The 19,993-nt window shown below is 40.6% G+C and overlaps 1 protein-coding gene across 1 annotated transcript in view; it reads right to left on the bottom strand.

The window, feature by feature from the left end:
* ALCAM (activated leukocyte cell adhesion molecule) overlaps positions 1 to 19,993 on the bottom strand; it is a 118,520-nt gene that overhangs the window by 26,247 nt on the left and 72,280 nt on the right. The window contains exons 2-6 of the mRNA XM_085072611.1: positions 9,590 to 9,690; positions 6,659 to 6,878; positions 2,601 to 2,665; positions 2,133 to 2,220; positions 1,086 to 1,268 (exon numbers count right to left, since the gene is read on the bottom strand). Of these exons, the coding sequence (XP_084928737.1) occupies positions 1,086 to 1,268; positions 2,133 to 2,220; positions 2,601 to 2,665; positions 6,659 to 6,878; positions 9,590 to 9,690 (657 nt within the window). The remainder of the gene's footprint in view (positions 1 to 1,085; positions 1,269 to 2,132; positions 2,221 to 2,600; positions 2,666 to 6,658; positions 6,879 to 9,589; positions 9,691 to 19,993) is intronic.

The raw sequence follows: 19,993 nt of genomic DNA, 5'->3' as shown, positions 1-19,993 counted from the left end.
CCGCAGCTCAACAACTTTACCTGTAAAGGAACAGCAGCTTTTGTCTGGGCAGAACATACATGACACTTCCAGCCTGTGGCTTTCGTTTTCAAAGCAATGGTACACCCATGCTACCTGGAGAAATCCAGTGCCTTACTTATTTTCTTTGTATTCAGCTGGATCACACAGCTGTCATACAAAATATGCTAAGGCCCTGTTAGATGCTGGGCTGCATACTTAGACCCTATCATCCCCAAATCAGGGACTTATCTTTTATAAGAGGAGGTACTAGCTGAAGTGTGCAGAGGTAACACTTGACTGGATATATTGTCTGTCTCCTGCTCCTCTACATCCTGCTGTGACCTGCTGCCTTCTACAGTCCTTCAGAAGTGTCATTTCACAAGACTTTGAAATGCCTCTTTGCCTGGTCTCTAAGTGCTGTCACCTCCTCTGATCTTTCCTTGCCAAAAGCCTGTTTTGTTTATTCAAAAGAGAATTATGATTTCCACATCCGTCAGTAACACACTAAGGAAGCTGCTTTAAAATTCATTCCAGTTAGAACCAATTATTTACACAAATTCTCTACTTAAAAGTCTATCAATATTCAAATGATACATTTTAAATGTAAAACATAGCATCTTACAGCTGTAAAGAAGCATTTTGTGCAAGGCAGACAGGCAAACTGCTTGGTGCTGAGTCTGCAAAGGTGAAAAACATTTGAATTTACTAAAACCTGTATTCTGTATTTACTGCATATTTCAGGGGGCACAGAGAGTCACTCTAATCAACCACTATAACTTCTCTTAATATTCTCAAAAGCCCATTTCACTGTAACTTTTTATGGCTACCACTTTTCTCTTGTCCATAAAATCTTGATATTCAATATTCTATTTTTAGGAAAAATGAAATCTCATATAAATCTGAAGATAATAAAAATTACCTGAACAATGTACTCAGACCTTCTGGATGCAAATCAACTTTCATGTTGAAATCAAACCATTTCAATAACCAAGCAGCAATGGCTCTCTAATTTTGGAAACTGTTTCTGGTTTTGCTTTCCCCCGCCCCAGACTTAGTACAGCAAAAGATAGTTTTTGATAACTTACAGTGAACATCAAAGACAACTGGTTCAGACTGCATTGTCTTCTGGCCAGATGGTCCATAATAAGTCACAATGCAAGAGAACTTGGCATTTACATCTTCTTTTGTTGGCATGTACTGAAGAGATGATGTAATGGTGTACAGTCCAGTTGTTTTGTCCACAATCTTTTGCAAATTTATGACCACAACTGAAAAGGAAATAATGTTTCAGTGTCACACAGACAGAATTTGAAACCTTTTTGCTGTATGTTGTTGCCTGTTCTGTCCTTGTGATCAGGCTAAAAACATACAAGCAACATGACATGTTACCCAACAGATTGTATGAAGTTTTGCTCTCGTACTGCTGCTGAGGTATACCAGAAACATTTTACCAACAATGTACTCCTAACTTACCAAATATTTTAAATCAAATACAAACAAAAAACTAGCTACAAACTGGTGGGGTTTTTAGTATGAATCACATCCTAATTTGTAAGACAGAAAGAAGGACTCAGAAATGCTGGAAAAAAAATTAAGGATCAGATTTCTTTTTCAAGCATTTTCTAATTTATGGAAGGAAAAACACTGTAGCCTGATCAGCCTGTCAAAGTTGAAAAGAAGGGGAAAAAATGGTTGTTCTTACATATCCTGGAAAACAAATAGTTGTATAAGATATGGTCTACCTGGTCCAAAATGCAATATTGGACCATATAAGGTATGAAATTGAGACAGTTAATACCTTACAAGAAGTTGGAAGTTAGATACAGGTTTCTATTAGTTACATAGGCTCAAATACAGCTTTGTAATAGCATTAATAAAGGCAATTGTCTTCCCCATGATGTGGTTTTAAAACCACAAAGAACCACAAGGAACCAAAAGAGAGGGATTATGTGGCATTGCTTGGGTACTCTGAAAGGTATAAGCATCTCCTTCCAGTTGCATCTTTCCATATGAGCAGTTTTTCCTCAAAGGAAGAATACATTAGAATAAAGCAGAGCAGCCCTTTTAAACACAGTTCTTCATGCATGCACCCATCTGTGGATCCAGGGACATTGGTCATTACCAAAACATACCATCATCCACGGGCTGCAAAACTCTCCCATTTTTGTACCACGTAACATTGCCCTCGGGATAGCTGTCTCTTGAAACGCACTCCCCAAGCTGCAAAACAGACAGGAATTAGTCACTTGCTTTCTCCACTAGGTTTTAACATGATTCAGTTTTTACTTATGCTGTTTTGGGTAAAACATTTCTAGAAAGTTCAAATGCTTAGCCTCAGTCACTTTTCTTAAATAGGACAAATCAAATCAGCGAGGTGCAGTTTGGAAGAGGCTGGTGTGTCTAAGATCAGGATGGGCTGTGTTTGCAGATCAGGCAGGAATAAACACAGCAGTGACAAGGCAATTGCTCTGTGCTCAGCCTGGCCACAGACTCACAGGTAGGTGCTCATTCACTCTCTGAGCCATCACCTCTGTCTGGACTGTAAAGGGACTTCAGGCAGCTGTTGGGAACATAACTTTGAGGGAGAATGCTGCTCTTACCATTTGTAGCTTCTCTGTTTCTAAGAGGTCTGCTTGCTGTAAGATTTCTGGTTGAGAGGGTTGTTCTAAAACATAAATAGGATAAAAGTACTGGTGAAGGGAGCACAAACAGCTGTTTGAAAAACAAAAAAATACCACTAAAAATAGGTGGACTTTTGAAAATAAACAGAATAATCTAGCCTGATACAGTCTTACCTATGTTTTCCCATTAAAAGAAGAAATGGTGAGGTACTTCTATTTCAATATTAGCAAATGGATTGACAAGAACAAACTCTCACTTTAAATGTGTCACACCTCCCATAATGAATTCCACATATTCTGACAATACATCTTTTAGCCAGACAGACAAGTTTACCACCCAGGAGGAGAGAACCTGATCTGATCCATCGATTTATAGGATATACATGCTGGAGAAGGAGCCGGTGGTACAGAAACTGTAGCAACAGAAAAGCAGCTTTCCTGCAGATATTACTGCAGCTGAGCTGTCAACATTATAAAGGCACAAATTCAACCCAATCATTCTTCTAATGCTTATTTTTCCTAACTGGGATTATTACATTTAAGAAATTTGGATGATAGAGAGAAGTGTAATTATTTTAACTGATTCTGAGTTAGTTATGACTCTCTTAAAAAAAAATAAACTTTTTCTTCAGTGCCAGTATGTCTTCTTATTTACTTTTATTATGGTAGATGGACCTCTTAGCTTGCCAAAGTGGAGGATCCATCAGTGTTTCCATCATAAAAGACTACTTTCTAGAGACTATATAACTTGTCTGTTAAAACAGTTTGGCCTGAAGCCCGGAATGCAAATTTTTATCTCCAAAAGGGACAGTTTTCCCCACAATTTTAAAAGAAGAGGGGAAGAGTGAAGGGAAAAAAATAAATCAATGTCTATACAGTCAAGGAAAGCCTCTATACACTATCTACACTGCTTAAACAAGCATACTTTTACAGATGGAAGCATTCTTAACCACATCATCTTACAGAACCCTTTCCCCAAATCAAGCTTCCTGTGAAATAATGTATTTGTGTCGGCAATCCCAGCCCTAAGTGAACTTCACCACTATCTTGCCCAAGTCTCTGCACACACTGATGAAGTTACTGATGTGCAGGTACACTGCTCCTGTTGTCCCAGGGGGAGCAAGCCTGGATGTTTTCCCAATAATCCATTTTCTTTGCATGTTTACATGCACTCAAATGCACGGATATTCTTCACTTGGATGACTACACCAGGACGGAACAAAAACAGGTCAAAAGGGAAATGAAAGTGAATAAAAGAAGCTACTCATCTGACATTTTCAAACAACTTTGCTTGTGGCAAAACCCAAAGTCAAACAAAAGAAACAGTCAAATCTATACACAAAAACCATCAGATTTTCTTCCAAGGAGTCATAAAGATTTTTATTTTTAGGAGATACATTCATGTTTTTTTGTCATTTGTTAGCTTTAAAGGAAAATGGTTAATCTTTTTCATATAAGAACCTGTCATTGACAAAACATTTTCATGTCAATTCAAGAAAATGTGGTTTTACAAGACCATTAAGAGGCCTTCCGGGTCAGATTTTCAGGTCCCATAAACAGGGATAGCTGCCTGCCTGTCCCAGTCACCAGCTGATCAAGCCATGACACCTTCCCCCTGCTCAGCTTTGCTTCTCTTCATCTCCCATCTTCCCCAGGAGTGGGTAGAGAAGACCCTGGTTTTGGCACATTGGACACCCCTGCCCCACAGTCATCCTAGGAGGGAAAGGGAGGCCCCCTTGCTCCGCAGCTGCTGTGTGGGGCTCTCCCCGTTTTCCCTGCTCTGTGGCAGAGCAGATGTGCCAGAGAGGCTGCCACCTGCTTTCTGAGAGCAGCCTCTGAGAGGAAATGCCTGCTGCCAGCTCCCCACCGCCGCTGCACGTGCACCAAGGTAATTCACTGTAAAACACTTACTTGGCATTTACCAGCTCAGCGTCTGAAGCGAGAAAAAATTTTGAACTTGGCAGCAAACCCCACTTTGGTGGGTTTGCAACTTCAGCACACTGCTTATCTCTCAGCTTAAGAGCTTGCCAGAGTACTTTGCAACTCTATATAGGCCTCATAATAGAGGGAAAAAGAGTTCGCTGCCTACAAAAGCCGAGCGCCAGTGCAGCAGGACAGCAGCTCCTGGCCGCTGGGCTGCTCTGCTTTGGAAACTGGCCATTTAATTCCACAAAAAAGTTGCTGACAGGATCCATCTGGAAAGCTGGTAGTGCTTGTTTGAGTAGTCAGTGAGTGAGAGTAGCAGGTGGTACCTGCACAATGAGCCATTCCAGCTCATTAGTTCTGGGTTAATCAGGTAGCACAGGATGAAACGAGCTCCAGCAAAACTCAGAAGCAGTCAGGACTTCGGGGATGCAGCTGAGTTTCAGGTCTACAAAATTTTGGTTTATGAGGCAACCTAGCTCTGTGCCTGTGGCTCAATGAGTTAGAAGCTCCACTGGTCAAATAAATGAAGCTTGCCAGCTACTCTTAACTCTTTTGCAATTAAAGCAAGCAAGAAAAAACTAAAAATGAAAACTGAAAAACCAGACTCAAGAAAATTTGATGCAAAGAAAAGTTAAGAGAACCATAAATAAAGTTGTGAACGCAAAGTGAAAAAATGTAAAGGTAATTTTTCTTGCAGTGCTAAGTTGGCCCTATTACATGCGTGGCATCCTCCCTTCTTATCTTCCTTAGTAAATAGAAGCTTTCTCTATTAGTATTAATGCACAGAATAAACCAGACAAGCTGTGCTCCATGGCTGAGTTAGCATTGTGTTAATACTTAGTAGAGTACACAGTAATTCAAGCAGTTAGCATTTCATTTCACCATGTACCACTGCCTCATCTACATATTTACTACTGTGCAATAAGTAAACATGATAATTCTTTATCATTTCCTTTGAAGCACTGTGTTTACTGTGCGCTCTGAGCACACTCCTCCCTGTTGTCATTAATTCAATTGTTCTTGCAGTCAAATTGAAAGTGAAACGAGGGAATTGCTATTGGCTCCTAATCTAGCTTTAAACTCATTTATGTGACTGACAGCACAGACATCATTTAGGACTCCCTGACACCTTCTACCTGAGAGAAGCAAAAGGCTGCCCTTCGAAAACATGAATTTGTGTTTGGCAAGCAGAGTGTGATGTCTCTGGAACTGCCCATACCTGCAGTCAGTGTGTTCCCACAGCAGACTTACTTTGACTGTGTAAATCAGCACCTGAAGAGTGACAAAGGCCAAAAGCCATATAAAAACATGAAGCTAAGGAAGATAAAGACACTGCAGTCACAGCCCCGTGGCCCTAAAAAGCCACAACGGATGCCTCCCCAGGCTGACTCAGGGTTTGATGGATTACACTTCTGCTCTGAATCAGCACCAGGAAGAGGCCAGGCTTGTGCCTGCTCCTGTGGGAGCTCTGAGCTGGGCTGTGCCTCAGAGGGTTGGGGTTTGCACTGCAGAACAGCCTACAGATCGAGCTGTAGAGATACAAACACTAATAAACCTTGCTGTGCTCTAGGAGAGAATGGCAGACTGGTACTTCTCCTTCCTACCATTCAGCAGGGGACAAAACAAGCATTTGGGGCTGGTGGCTCATTTTCCAGCCTCTTGCTCTCTCCCTCACAGTTCGTGCTGTTCCACAGCAGCTGCTCAGAGCTGCTTCAAGCCCCTCCCCTGAACTAATACTACAGACTGCACACAGTTAATGTTTCCCTCCTGCAGAAAAATTTGCTCTGAGAACAAATGGAAAATAATCAATGCTAATTTTACATTTTTCATTTCCAAGGCCAAATGACATCACATAAGTGAGTCATTATCAAAGCCTAAAATTCTCTTTGAGCCAGCATTTATCATGAATAAACTGCAAGTGCAGGCAGTCCTGTTACATAAATGCCACCAGTAGATTACATTTTTGAAAGCTGCAGAAATTTGCTAGTCTTAGTAATTTACTGAGCCAAACTTACTTTCTTGGCTTTAATCCTGCCTTAAACAAAAGTTTCTGCAATTTATGATTCAGCTGCTGATGAATGCTAACGGTAGTAACAACTGGATTTACTTACTGAAAACTTTGACTATTGTCGGCTCTTCGGAAACATCATCTTCTGTAACTAGCATACATACAAATCTCTTTTCATCACTGATTCTTGCATTCTTGATGGATAATGTATAGTTTTCTGAGAGACTCAACCTGTCTTTGTAGTCTGGTACATCATCATACTGTACATTTTTTTTTGTTGATGATCTGAAGGCAATAAATACTGGAGATCCATTTGGCATTTCCTATAATAAAAGGACAAACACCTCTATTTCACATAAACACTCATTTAAAAGTTCCTGAAGATTTACAATTGGTACAAAAACATAATTTAAAAAAAAGATCTGAAAACTGTATCAGACGGATTTTTTTCCCTGATTAATTCCTGCTGTTCACAGAGGTAATTCAGTGCATAATAAGAGAGGCTAGTTTAAGACTGCCATGGTACACATTGAGAATATCATCAGTAGAAATTATTTCAATCCTTTGGCTCAATCTCAGCATAGCAAAGGGCTTTCTCTGATAAAAGCTGGTGTTTTTGGCAGCACTTGCTGCTGTCTGTATGAAAAAGTATTTGAAATAGAAGCATGTGTGAGCTAGTCTCAACAGCTTCAATTTCCTTTTTTCCCATTATTGTTTCACATATTCATATTGTTTGTTTGGGATATTTAGACTTCATTCCAAATGCAGGATTTAATCAGGCATAACTGCCTATTTTATTCTAAATTAGGTTTTAGCTTTTTTTTCCCTTTGTTTTTAAAGGACCCAGGAGCTTGTAGCATGGGAATATACATACAATCAAATATTGTTAATCTGCAAAGTATCATTTTCTAGACATCCTCCTTATGCAGCTGCCATCCCAAGAAGGAATACAAAGTTGACAGCCTTGCACAAACCTCTCATACAAAAAAAATTATTTTTACGAGGGACAAAGTTACAGGGGCAGTTTACAGGATTTGATTCCTTCCTCCTTACACAAACACATGCACAGAGCAGGGACAGACTGTGTCTCCCTTTATTTAAAGAGAAGTGAAACACTGATTCTATCTTTATGTTCAGTATTGTGCTGGGGGCTGAAAAAAGTTTCCATTCTGTTTTATCCCTTATACCTTACAGCCCTGGTGTTAGTAGTGCTCCCAGCACAATACCTCAGCTTGACTGCAGAGCCTACAAAAGCATGATGATGCTGTGACAAGAGATGAGTGGTGTCACAGCTGGGCAGAGAGCAGGAGGCATCAGCTAGTAAGTTTAAATTCCCTTACAGTCTTTCTCCCTCTCCTACTTTCAACTCTTGGATTTGTCTAGATGTTTGTCACACAGGAAGGAAAACATTGTCTTGAAACACAGGAAGTTGGCTGCCAAGTACAAATGAGCTCCTAACTCCTACAGCCTACCCAGCTGCAAGCACACACAGGTTGACACTGAAGTGAGCAATGCCTGCCATGGTGCAAGTCTCCCAGTGCCTCCACATTCCCACCAGGAACACAAATTGCTCCTCAAAAGGCAGAGGAGAACAGAATTCCTCCTTTTCCAATTAAATAATCACCTGACCAAAAAAAAACCAGCCTAGTCCAACCCCCTCTGTTGCCACGCTGTGAGCTGCCCTGGGAGAAAAGGTACCACTTTCACTTGGTTGCGTGGGCCGTCAACAACTGCACACAATAGCAACTTAGATAGGCTTTTCTGTATGTTAGGCTTTGTGTCCCTTTCCATTTAGAAGCTACAACATCTCCACTTGCTGCTTGCTACTTGTCCAACACAGACAATCCAAATGCAATGGAAAGAGATAATGCGTTTCTTTTTTTCAGAATATCCTTGCACCTTCAGAGAGACGAACTCTTGTCTTCTCAAGAAAAGTCAGCAGACTGAAAGAGATACTGCAGAATGTAGGCACTCCATCTTCTGAATGCTTATATGAAACAGTTTTACTGTCCCTTTTTGGTGAAGCATTCTCCCCAGACTTCTGACTTCATTTTCTGAAACATGTTTGCAGAAAAGGAACTATTGAGTGGATGGGGGCAGCAAAAACTGCAAGCCTGAAGGCATAAAGGAATGAGCTAGGGGGGAATAGGACTCCCCCAGCAGATCATTCTCCTGTAAAAAAGGCTAGTGGATGCCATTTGCAAAGAGAGAGAGAGAGAACTACGTAATTTTAAATCCACTTTCAAACTAGAATTCATCTATTATTTCAGGTACATTTTATTTGAGCACAAGAGGAGATTTAGATGAACTTCACAGAGGCAGGAAAACCATTTATCTCAATACCAGTCAGAGAAGCAAAAGGGTTTTGGTATCCCAGAGTTTTTATCCACATAAGCTTCCAGGTTTCACTTGACTGATATGCTGATTCTCCTTTTGACCTGGGATACCAATCACACCAAGGAGAAGCTCATCCTGTGGTATTCCTACTGCAGGCTGACCAGCACACCTAGAGAGAACCCCTGCTTTTGCCTCTGTTCCCTGCCAGAAATGACAGAGTGAAACCACCAGCAAAGCTCCTACGGTCAGCTCTGCTCTCTTCTTTGCTGTGCATTGAGCACAACAGAGCCTGAAACAGTTCTGAGTGATTGTAAGATCAACCAAATGCAGGGACAGTGCTTTCCCAAGGATGGAGCACGCTCTGCTCCAGGCAGCCAACTTCAAAAGTGTTCAAATGTACAATGATGGCTCTGTCAAGTGAGCGAGACACCATGGGATAACATGCCAGATCTCTAATACAGGTTGTCAGAGAATTCCTGAATAATTATTTGTCTTGAACAATGAGATTAATTCCTCAAACCTCTAATCTGTGCTTGGCTGAAATGATACAGCATTTTTCAGTCTTACAACCACAGGAAGAAAATGGCTTCATATATGAGGTAGAAATTCTATCGTTTGGAATCTTATCATCTCACACATACACACAAAAAATACACAGCATCTTTTATCAGCTTCAATAAATATAAGGTATACTTACATATTTCCATTTTCCAAACATAAGACCATCTGGTACTTCTAGAGGACAAGGCAATGTAATAGTGTCTCCATATACTGCATTTACTGTGTACAATCCCAGAGCTAGAGGAGAAACAGAAAGAGAGGAAACAATTGTAAGTATTTTCTTGAATTCCCATATGCTAGCTAATATTTGGTTCACGCCTATTGCAACAGCAGCTCCTTCGCAAATGGTGATTTCCCAGCATGTAGGATTTATCCTCAAACCCATAACAAAACAGAATTCCTATCACTAAATTTGTTAAGTAAATGCTATGACCTTTTTGGACTCATGTTTCCTGCTGAGGTCAAAGGGAGCCAAGTGGATTTCCAAACAGGACTGCACCTGCTCGACCAGATGAATATCTACACTACAATCAAGATTGTCTCAAACTTAAAAAGCACAAAGGGAAAATCCCTAAACCTTTATTTTCTCCCTCTGAACAAACAGCCAATTCTGCTCAGAGAGGTTACACTGCAACACAATATTGTGGGGAAGGCCAGCAAAGAAGTGATACTCTGACTGCTGCACAACACTAAAAACGTAGGAAATGAAGACAGAAAAGAGAATTATGATATTAAAATGTGTTCCCTAAAACCTGGGGGGGAGGGGGGGGAACAACTAGTCTGTACATTTCAATTTTGGAAAAATGAAGTGAAATGCTTCTATGAATTATTTCAGAATAGTTTTTTTGAAACCTCAGCACAAAGTTACTGTGCTAATACATATAAATTTACATAATAAAACTGACCCACTTATTTTCAATGTCCAAAACATACAAATTGAACAGAAACACCAGACCCTAAAGTGCTGAAATGCTGAAATGCAAGGAAGCTTAAAGAGGAAGATGTTACAACTTGGTGCATGTGCTACAATGCAACTTTGCTTCTAGTTTCCTTATTGCCCCTTGTTTGCTGCTCCTTGCAATGGAGAGATTTTGCCTCTGGTGTTTGTTCAGAGTGTGCTGGCTGCCTGCTCTCAGCCACACATCTGCGACTTCTGTCAGGATCTTTGCCCAGAGACTCAAGATCTCCCCTCTGCTGCCACTTCATTTGCAACTGCAGCTTAAGGGCTTGCTGCCAGAGGAACCGCATTTAAGAGAGAGAAGTAAGAGGTTGGTGATGCAGCCAGGTGTTCCTGAGGAGAATCATCCATTCCTTCTAGAAACATTCATTTTTCGGGGGATTCAGCATGTATGCACTCAATAGGGAGGTTTTTCCAAGGGATTGGTTTTTGTTTTAAACAAAATCATGCCTTTCCAAAGAGCCAAGCACTGAATTCCTTGCCTGCAATTTAAACTAGAAAGACTCCAGGGCATTTTTCTCGGGTGAGGACTTCAGAGCTTGCTGTTAACATCAGCTGATATTTATCACGTGTATCACAGTGACAAATGAGGCTGTGGGGCTTGTGCTGTGTGGTACTGCACAAAGAAACAGTATTCAAAAATCTTGCCTTAGAGAAGCTACAACCTGGATGGCACCACATGGTTAAGGCAGAAAAGCAGGCTGGAGCTTAATGGACTAAAGGAGCACAGGACGTAACAGGCACCACTACCCGCGTTTATATTAAACTTCCTTTCCTTCACGCTGCTCCTTTTCAACTGAAGCACAGGTAGCCTTTCTGATTCCATTATTTAATCAGTCACAAACATGCTTTAGGTGCATTATTCACACTGTAAGGACTGGATGCTCTAATTTGCTATATATGGTTCACAGAGACCAGCTGTTTCCTAAATGACAATAGCAGTCATTCCACTAGAGGGTGCTGAGAAAGAGCAATCTAAAAACTAAACAAAAATTTTTAAAGAGATCCGATAACTTCAATTTCATGGAAACAGAAGCAGTGTTTTACAATATCAAGCTATAAATGGAAGTAAAATTCAAAGCTGGAACAAGTTTTTCTCTTGGCCCTTTCTTGCACTCATCCTCATCACCAGGAGCGGGGCAATGCAACTTTGGCTTTGCAAGTTGAATCCTAATTTTCACTTCTGCTAGAGATAGAAAAAGCTATCCTTTTTTGGTTCCTCTCCCATGGGAGCAAAATTACAGCAGACTTGCAAATATATATATTCAATTAGTAAACTGGTTAGTACCTGTTCAAATTCCAGCTAAGTGTCCTTCAGTAATTTGAAATCTGTAATGGTATTTTGCAGCACATGGAAAACCAAAAGCTGTTCCTCCAATACAAGATACTCCCTGTTTTTATGGGAAATACTCCCTGTCATTGGAGGAAAACAAAATGATCCCCTAGGATCTGAAATGATGCTCTCTTCTAGATGCCCATTTAGCCCCTTTGCTAAGGGAGCAAGTATACACTGCTGAAGACCCAAAAAAAAGCTTCACAAGGGTGAATGAAAAGCTCTTCTGGAAAAACTCTTTATAGCATTCAGAGTAGGTAATTGCTGAATGGCCTGATGAAGTGGAAGACTGCCCTCTGATTTTAGAACTCTTTCAGCTGAAAGGCATTTCTTAAAATGGACAAGATCATGACTTGCCATAAATTCTACCTATTCTAAAATCACAGAGTTTTCTACGAATTTACTAACATAGAACCAAAAAGACACGGGTTTTACTTTTAAATAGAGAGATATAGTCTTTACAAGAATACAAAAGGTCCTCCTGCAAAATATTCTCCTCCCACTTCAGCAGCAACAAATCTAGGACATTGAAGGAGTGCAAATTAATTGAATAACTGCAACTTTTGCTGTAGGAACTGCAGTAATCTCCACAAAACGTCCCTATCAACCTCTACATTTAAGAAACAAACAAAAACCCACTTCAACAGAATTGGAAATTCCTCCCTCTGTTGCTCTTAGACATATTTGTAACATGGCGGGATGAAGAGAGACGAAAATTATTGCTTAACCATATGACTGTGCTTGCCATCAACCATCATATTCTGAGACCTCTTTACATAATTTCCAGCTCATTCTAAGAGAAGAGAGAATGAAAGCAGGATCTACAAATACATAACAAATTGCTCCATGCCCTAACACGATGCAGGGTCAATGTCAGGCCCTTGTTTCTCATTAACTGCAGGAGGGCGCAAAGGCGACTGCAGGGAGTAACACTACGTCACCAGACATCATGTCCTGCCTTGCTCTATTTCTGGTGCACCTTTCTGTAGCTAATTAAGAGTTGAGCCAGCTTCCTGATTTTCAGATGTTGTCTTCGAAAACTGAGCCAGTGCTGTTAATAACACCACTAATTCAGAGGCAGGATCTCGTCCTACGTACACTGAGAGCAGCTCTACCTGCTAGGTCTGAATTACACCTATATCACTTTCCTTCCATTTCTTTACATACTTAAGAGGCTTGAGCAGGCTGAGATTTACCTCATTTCCCTCTCTTTGATCCAGTGGTGAAGAAACCTTGAGCCACATGAAACCCTTCCACACAGGTTTGAACAGGGGAAGAAAGCAGCAGCTTCAGGAGGTATGATGGCTCAGAGAAAGATCCCAGCAGGACACTGGTAAATTGAGATGACAAAGCTATTGATGCTTTTAATTAGAGCACTTTCCATGTCCCCATGGCAGTTCTAACTGCATCCTTCTTTGTCCTGCTCCCTGCCTGTGTTTCACAAGGGAGGAACCAAGCAGTGCCCACGTATTCAAGGCACAAAACAAAAAATCTTGAATGGAAGCTTAAAGGCAGAGGAGGTGCTGTTGTTATTTTAGATCCTCACCAAAAATACATGAGGCAGGTTATACTTTAGATTAATTATTAGTTTCAAATCAACAGGAGGAATGCATAGAAGATGATTTAAAAAAAAAAAAAAAAATCAGGAAGCTGATGTTTCTCCAAGGAAATAACAACAGCTGTAGGAAGTGTGGAGAATGCAGCCATGTTTTCCACCTCTACCTTCTGTTCACCATACTGAAACAACTTCTTGCCACTAACACACCTTCTAAGTAGTAGAAGTAGTATTTTTGTGACAAATGTAAAACAGAACAAGGGCTGTTCAAACTCCCTGTAGAAGCAAGCTCCACATGAGGCTACGAACCTGTACCTGAAAGCTCTGACTAGCTAGTACTGCCCAAGACTCGTCTGCACAGCAGGACTTCCTTCCAGCACAGTGGAAATCTGGGCAGCTGAACCTCCCTCAGTACCCTGGAGTCCACTGATTCAAATGATGTTTTACATCTATAAAGAAGTTCTGTATTTTCCTTTGCACTTAATTTTTTACTGCCGATGCTTCTGCCCTGGCAGGTTCAGCAGTGCCACTTTTTATTACTTTCTGGACCCAAGGAGCAAAATCTCATTACTAGAGAACAGCAGGACATGTGTGCTGCTGTGGTCCTTTGCAGCAATCAGCAGCATCAAGCAGGGGAGGTCAATTAGCAGCTTCTGCAATGGCAGTGTCCACACTCAAAAGCTATTATGTCTATTTAGCACCTACCTCAGAAACTGTAGTTAACTACTTCAGAAACTTTCCATTAGAATTAGCACTTCAAATCTTTACTTGAGGCATTAGCCCTCCCGTCTTTCCTCCAGGTAGCCCAGACTAGCCTGTACTAAATTTAATCTGGGAGGTTACAAAGTTTACGTCATGAAATAAATATTTCATTAAGTAGCTTGCTATCATCTCTGAAGTGGCAACATTTTTCTTTCTGCCCTCTGCTTCTTAAATGGATTTCAGAAATATAGGCATACACACAGGTCCTACTGGGCACTCACGTGGCCTAAATTTTAGGTAATACCAGTGTTTTACAAAACCATTACACATTCTTAAGAGGGGGAAAGCACCTCTTAGAATCACAGAGCCATTTAGGTTGGAAAAGACCCTTTAGATCATCGAGTCAAGCTACAAACCTAATGCTGCTAAGTCCACCACTCAGCTATGTCCCTAAATCTTTTAAAGACCTCCAGGGATGGTGACTCAACCACTCTCCTGGACAGTCTGTTCCAGGGCATGACAGCCCTTTTGGTAAAGATACTTTTCCTAACAGCCAATCTAAGTGTCCCCTGCTGCAACTTGAGGCCATTTCTTAACTCCCATCTCACTACAGTCTCCTTTTAGGTAGTTGTAGAGGGTGATAAGCCTCCTAGTTCCCAGACTAAACAGCTCAGCTCCCTCAACCACTCATCACAGGACTTATTCTCCATACCCTTCACCAGCTTCCCTGCTCCTCACTGAACACGCTTCCATTAACAGTAATTTTTTTGGGTTTTTTAAAGACAAAGCAGCATATGAATGACAGCTGGGTGTTGGTACAATACAAACGTATTAGAAAAAAACTCTCCTGCTTTGGCTGGGACAAGAATTGACAGCAGGTGTTTACTGTCCCAACTGCTGATACCTGATAATGCCTTAAAGTGGGTTTTAACACTGAGAAGTATTTTTCATTTAATTAAAAACACTATCTGGAGGAAAAAAAAAAAGAGTTTACAAAATCACAGACTGATTGAGGCTGAAAGAGACCTCTGCAGGCAACTGATCCAAGCACCCTGCTCAAACAGGATAATCTACAGCCCTGACCTACAGTTGCTCAGGACCATGTCCAGATGGCTTTTAAACACCTCCAAGGAAGAAGACACCACAGCCTTCTGGGCAACCTGTGCCTGTGCTTGGTCACCCTCACAGGAAAAAAGTGTTTCCTGATGTTCAGACTTACATCCTGCTCTTCAGATTAAACACACTGCATCTTGTCTTGTCACTGGGCATCACTGAGAAGATCCTGACTCCATTTTCTTTGTACCTTCCCTTCAGGTATTTGTGCACATTGATGAGATTTCCCCTGAGCCTTCTCCTCTGCAGGCTGAACAGTCCCAGCTCTCACAGCTTTTTCCTACAGGGGAGGTGCTCCAGTGGCCCTGCCCTGGACTCTCTCCAGCATGCCCATGTCTCTCATACTGAAGAGCTCAGAAAGGACACACTGCTCCAGGTGTGGCCTCACCAGCACTGAGTGGAGGGGAAGGATCACCTCCCACAGCCTGCTGGCAGTGCTTTCCCTAACGCAGCCCAGAATCTCATTAGCCATCTTTGTGCAAGGGTACATCACTGGCTCATGCTCAACTCTGTGTCTACCAAAGGATCTTCTCTCCAGAGCTGCTCTCCATGCTGCATGGAAGCTGGACTCCTCAGATGGGGCTCAACTTTTAACTACTCCTTCTCCCTCTCTTTTCATTGCCTGGCAAAAAGTCACTTTTTCAGTAAGTCATTTAGTAGGCTTTCAAGATTTTCATGATAGTAGGTGAAGGGAAGACTACATACAGCAAACATGTCATGTATCTTGTATTTCCGCACCTGGGCCTGATAAAATCAGCTGAAAAACAAGACAAAACCTGTGTGGATACAATGGATCTTTAAATCGTCTTTTTTGCTGAGCCACAACAGCCAGGGAGCCAAACATCACCCAGTCTTGAGTCTGCACATCTCTACAGCAGAGGTCCAGCTGCTGTTTTCTCAACAAGCTCGTCCTTGTGATCCAGCCGGCTCGACTGAAAACAAGCCTCTTCACGTGAGCTGCAACAGGCCATCTTATGCACAGCTCACACAGTGCTCATGAATTCATTAATCTTCTGACATAGCACAGAAAACACAAGATACACTTCAGGATGTCAAAAGACTGGTTATAGCAAGCATAAAAAAAAAGGCTTGTGTTATCAAAACTCATGCATGTGACACCCCTCATTTCAGTTAGGTGGGTATGACCATTTGTATGCTGGGCATGAAAATAGGGAAGCAGGGCAAACACTTCCGAGAAAATTCAAACAGTGATTATCTTCACTGTACAAATATGATTAAAAACAAAGGTACATGTGTTTGTTGATATGTTGTCTGATACAGGTTATATAAACAGTAAATTGTTTCTTATCTCTACCTGTTTAAATAGTGAAACCCACACATGAGTGACTAGGTCACCAAAAGGACTATTAGTTACAAAGAATCATCACTAGTATCCAAGAGGGAAACTAATTGTAGATAAACATACATGTCAGTATTTAATGCACCAAATACTTTTAAAGCAACATAACAGAACTTACTGAAGGGTTTCTTACTTTATCACAGTATTCCTTCAATTACTTTTAACCCTGAATGATATTAGAGCCCAGGCAATTTTAACACCAAAGGAAAAAAATATCATCTTACAAGCACTGATGGAACAGACAGCAATTACCCTTCAGAATCCACACTGCTAACTTGAGCTCTTTGAAGATGTGAAGTAACATGCATGTTTTTTTTTGAAAGGTGGGGCGAGGAAGGGGAGAAGAACCAACTGAAAACATGGTTGTGACTCTGGAAGATGTTGAGTTGCTTTTGACAAGCTTGTCAGATAAACACCTACTTAACTCCAGTGACACAAGTAGCCAAACCCACACAAACAGGAGCACTTATGTAATTAACACTGATTTTGGCAAGTACTGGAGCAGGTTAAAGAGATAGGGGGTTTGGCACCCAACAACATTAAAGCATCCCGCAGTACACATCAGGAAACAGGCAGGGTATTTAAAGCTAAAGAGATACTGAAAACACCAGAGAGTAGGCATTAAATGCCATAAAAATTCAGCTATCATTACCCTACACAAGAATTAAGCACATTTAAAATACAGTTTTTCTTCACGAATGAGGAAAAAATCCTTAAGGAAACATGTCAGCACTTCAGAAATCATCTTTCTTATGAATACTAACAATCACTCCTTTCTAATACCATATAAAACAAGTGTTTTCCTTATCAGTACGAAGAAATGAGCTATAATTAGAAACTAGCGGAGACAACTTGTCCCGTCTGACCAAGGCTACATGGGCTCTATAACCTAAATTAATGAAGCCATCCTCAGCTCTCTCCTTCAAGAGGACTGAGGTCATTGCACACTTCTCACTGGCTCTTTTCCTCTCTAATTCAGCCAGTCTTGAATGGAAAGGATGGACAGTTTTCCTACACATGCATATAGTTTGGCTTTCTACATAACTTAAGTGGGAGCTCCAGGCTGAGCCTCTACGAGTTTAGGTCCAAAATCCCATGGAGAACTTTAACCACAGCTTTCAAAGTCCTACAAGATGACCAAATAGGGCTCTGAGTGCTATGTGCCTGTTCACAAACCGGACTACTCAACTGCTGTTCATTTCACTGAGGGCTACTTCTGTTCCAAAATTTCAAAACACCCAGCTGTTTCAGTATTTTGGTGGCTATTTTTCCCACTTCCCAAACCAGAAAACAGCTTTCCATCACTATGTCCTTTTCTGTATGATTTGCATGCAGCCTTACTTAGAACTCCTTTAGCAGAAGCTTTTGGAAAGATTGAGGGAAATTTTTCTATAAGCCAGAGGTCTCAGAAAGTGAGGTCTTTCCAAGTGCAGATGGTTTTGTAGTGGATGCTGCAGTGCTTAGTTTACAAGGATTATCATCACTGCAAGCTTTACCCTCGGGAGGTTCACACTGAGCATTTCCCTGAACATCTTCTATCATCATCACTGCTAAAGCAGTATGCTGGAGAACATACAGAAAGAAAGCTTTTCATTTTGAATGTACCCAAACACCTAGATAGCATCTAAATAACTATCTAAGTGTAGCTGACTAATAATCTTTTGTCAGCTTAGTATCTTCAAAAATTATATATAAAGCAATAACCATGACATTTTCCACATCATAACCATCAAAAGTTTCTAGAACTTTTGATAGGTATGCAAAAGAAATTTGCACATGGTCATACGCCTTTAAAATTTGAATGGCCATCATTAAATGCATTATCGTTGTCATTTAAAGTAAAACAGATACTGCTTCTAAGTCAGCAAAGCTTTCAAACGACATAAAAGAGCTGTTTCTAGCATTAGGCTCTGCAAAGCTTGAGACTAAATGAGCAGTTCAAAGCTCAGTAACTGATGCAAAATGCTACTGCAAAATGAACTATTTGTGTCAGCACATCAACCTTCCTACCTTACCACCTCAGCCTCGCTCCAATGCCCAGCTCCAGGAAGACAAACAAAACTGCTAAGTCCAACATCTCTGAAATGGGACCAGAAAAACTCCACTTTTTAATCCACTCCCTTTTAAATCAGGAAAGCTGCAAAATCTACTGAAGGAGTGCAAGAAAAAGCCATGAAAGCCACCAGCACCCTTGTAGCACATGGGCTTTGTTGTAGCAAGATTTTCCTTCCAAAGAGAAAGACCTAAGCTTCTTTTCCCAAACCACCACTCCAAAATGTCACCTGTGATTTCAGTGGCCTTCTAATCACACTATTTTATGGAAACCCTAGCTTTTGGCTCAGAATTATCTAACTCTGTTTCTGGATTCAGTGCTAATCCAAAACCAGTCATATTTGCGTATTTAAATTTTTAAGTCCTTTAAGTAAATCTTACAGGTTTAAAAGAAGTTACATATATAGCAGTGTTGCTGTAAATAGGAAAAAACGCAATGTAATTTCAAGCAAATATTTACAAATTAGAGTTAAGGAACACACAACTACCTACTCAAAAATGCTTGAATTAGTATAAGGCTAACAAAGACAACATTTCCACAACATCCAGGTGGAACCACATCAGAAGACACATCCAATATTGGCAATTTGTGGTCAGCATCAGAAAAACCAGCTATGACTTTTATGAGCACCACACAGTGGGAAAAAGTTCTTTCCCACAGTTGATGCTGCAACTGAAAGACCACAGTTAATGATTTACTTTAACGCAAATTTTCACAAAACATTGCTTAGGATAGTTCTCATAATTCAGAGGAAGAGACAAAATGACTAACATATCTTCATATAAATACTTCTGTTCAAGATGCAGCTATGACTAAAGGAACTATGATCAATTTTTTTTAACATACTAGAAATTTGAAAATAGTTTATTAAAATAGTTACCAACATATGGTGTGATTTTTTACAAGTGGTCAGGCACATCTGCCAGGGAAGTGAGTTGTAGCTTACTAAAGTCTGATGATACAAGCTATCTGCCAAGAGATGAGAAGCAAATGTGACTCAGAAAACAGTTTCTGAGTTAATACTGCAAAGAACTTTTACTTTAAAGGGTATACCTAATTAGTCAAAATGGCATCAACAAAGCTTTTGTGGCTGGGTGAAACTTCTCCCTGTTTCTGAGGTTAGCCCCTGGCTGTTCCTGCAGCATACTTCTGATAGGCTTCTCCCTTGCACTTCTAAAGCACTTCTCTGTTTGTTAAAACAACTCAAATTGTTTTGTATTTTCTCATGCTAGTCAGCAATGCTGGTGTGCATCCAATAGCTTAAAGGGACCTAAAAGTTTCTACTAAGTCCAATAAAACCTGCAGCTCAAAAACAATACCTAAAATCCCCATGATATTTTTCTATGAATCCCTTTTTTCCTATTTTAAAAAAGTCAATAGACAGCATACCAAAAAAAAGATCTCCCTCTTATTTCTTCCTAATTTGATATTGACAGTGTAGAGCAAAATACCCCACAGGCTAGTCG

This window comes from Lichenostomus cassidix, chromosome 1, assembly GCF_008360975.1.
Source record: "Lichenostomus cassidix isolate B80296 chromosome 1, HeHo_3.0, whole genome shotgun sequence".
Taxonomy (NCBI): domain Eukaryota; kingdom Metazoa; phylum Chordata; class Aves; order Passeriformes; family Meliphagidae; genus Lichenostomus; species Lichenostomus cassidix.
This window is presented reverse-complemented; position numbering and strand designations above follow the sequence as displayed.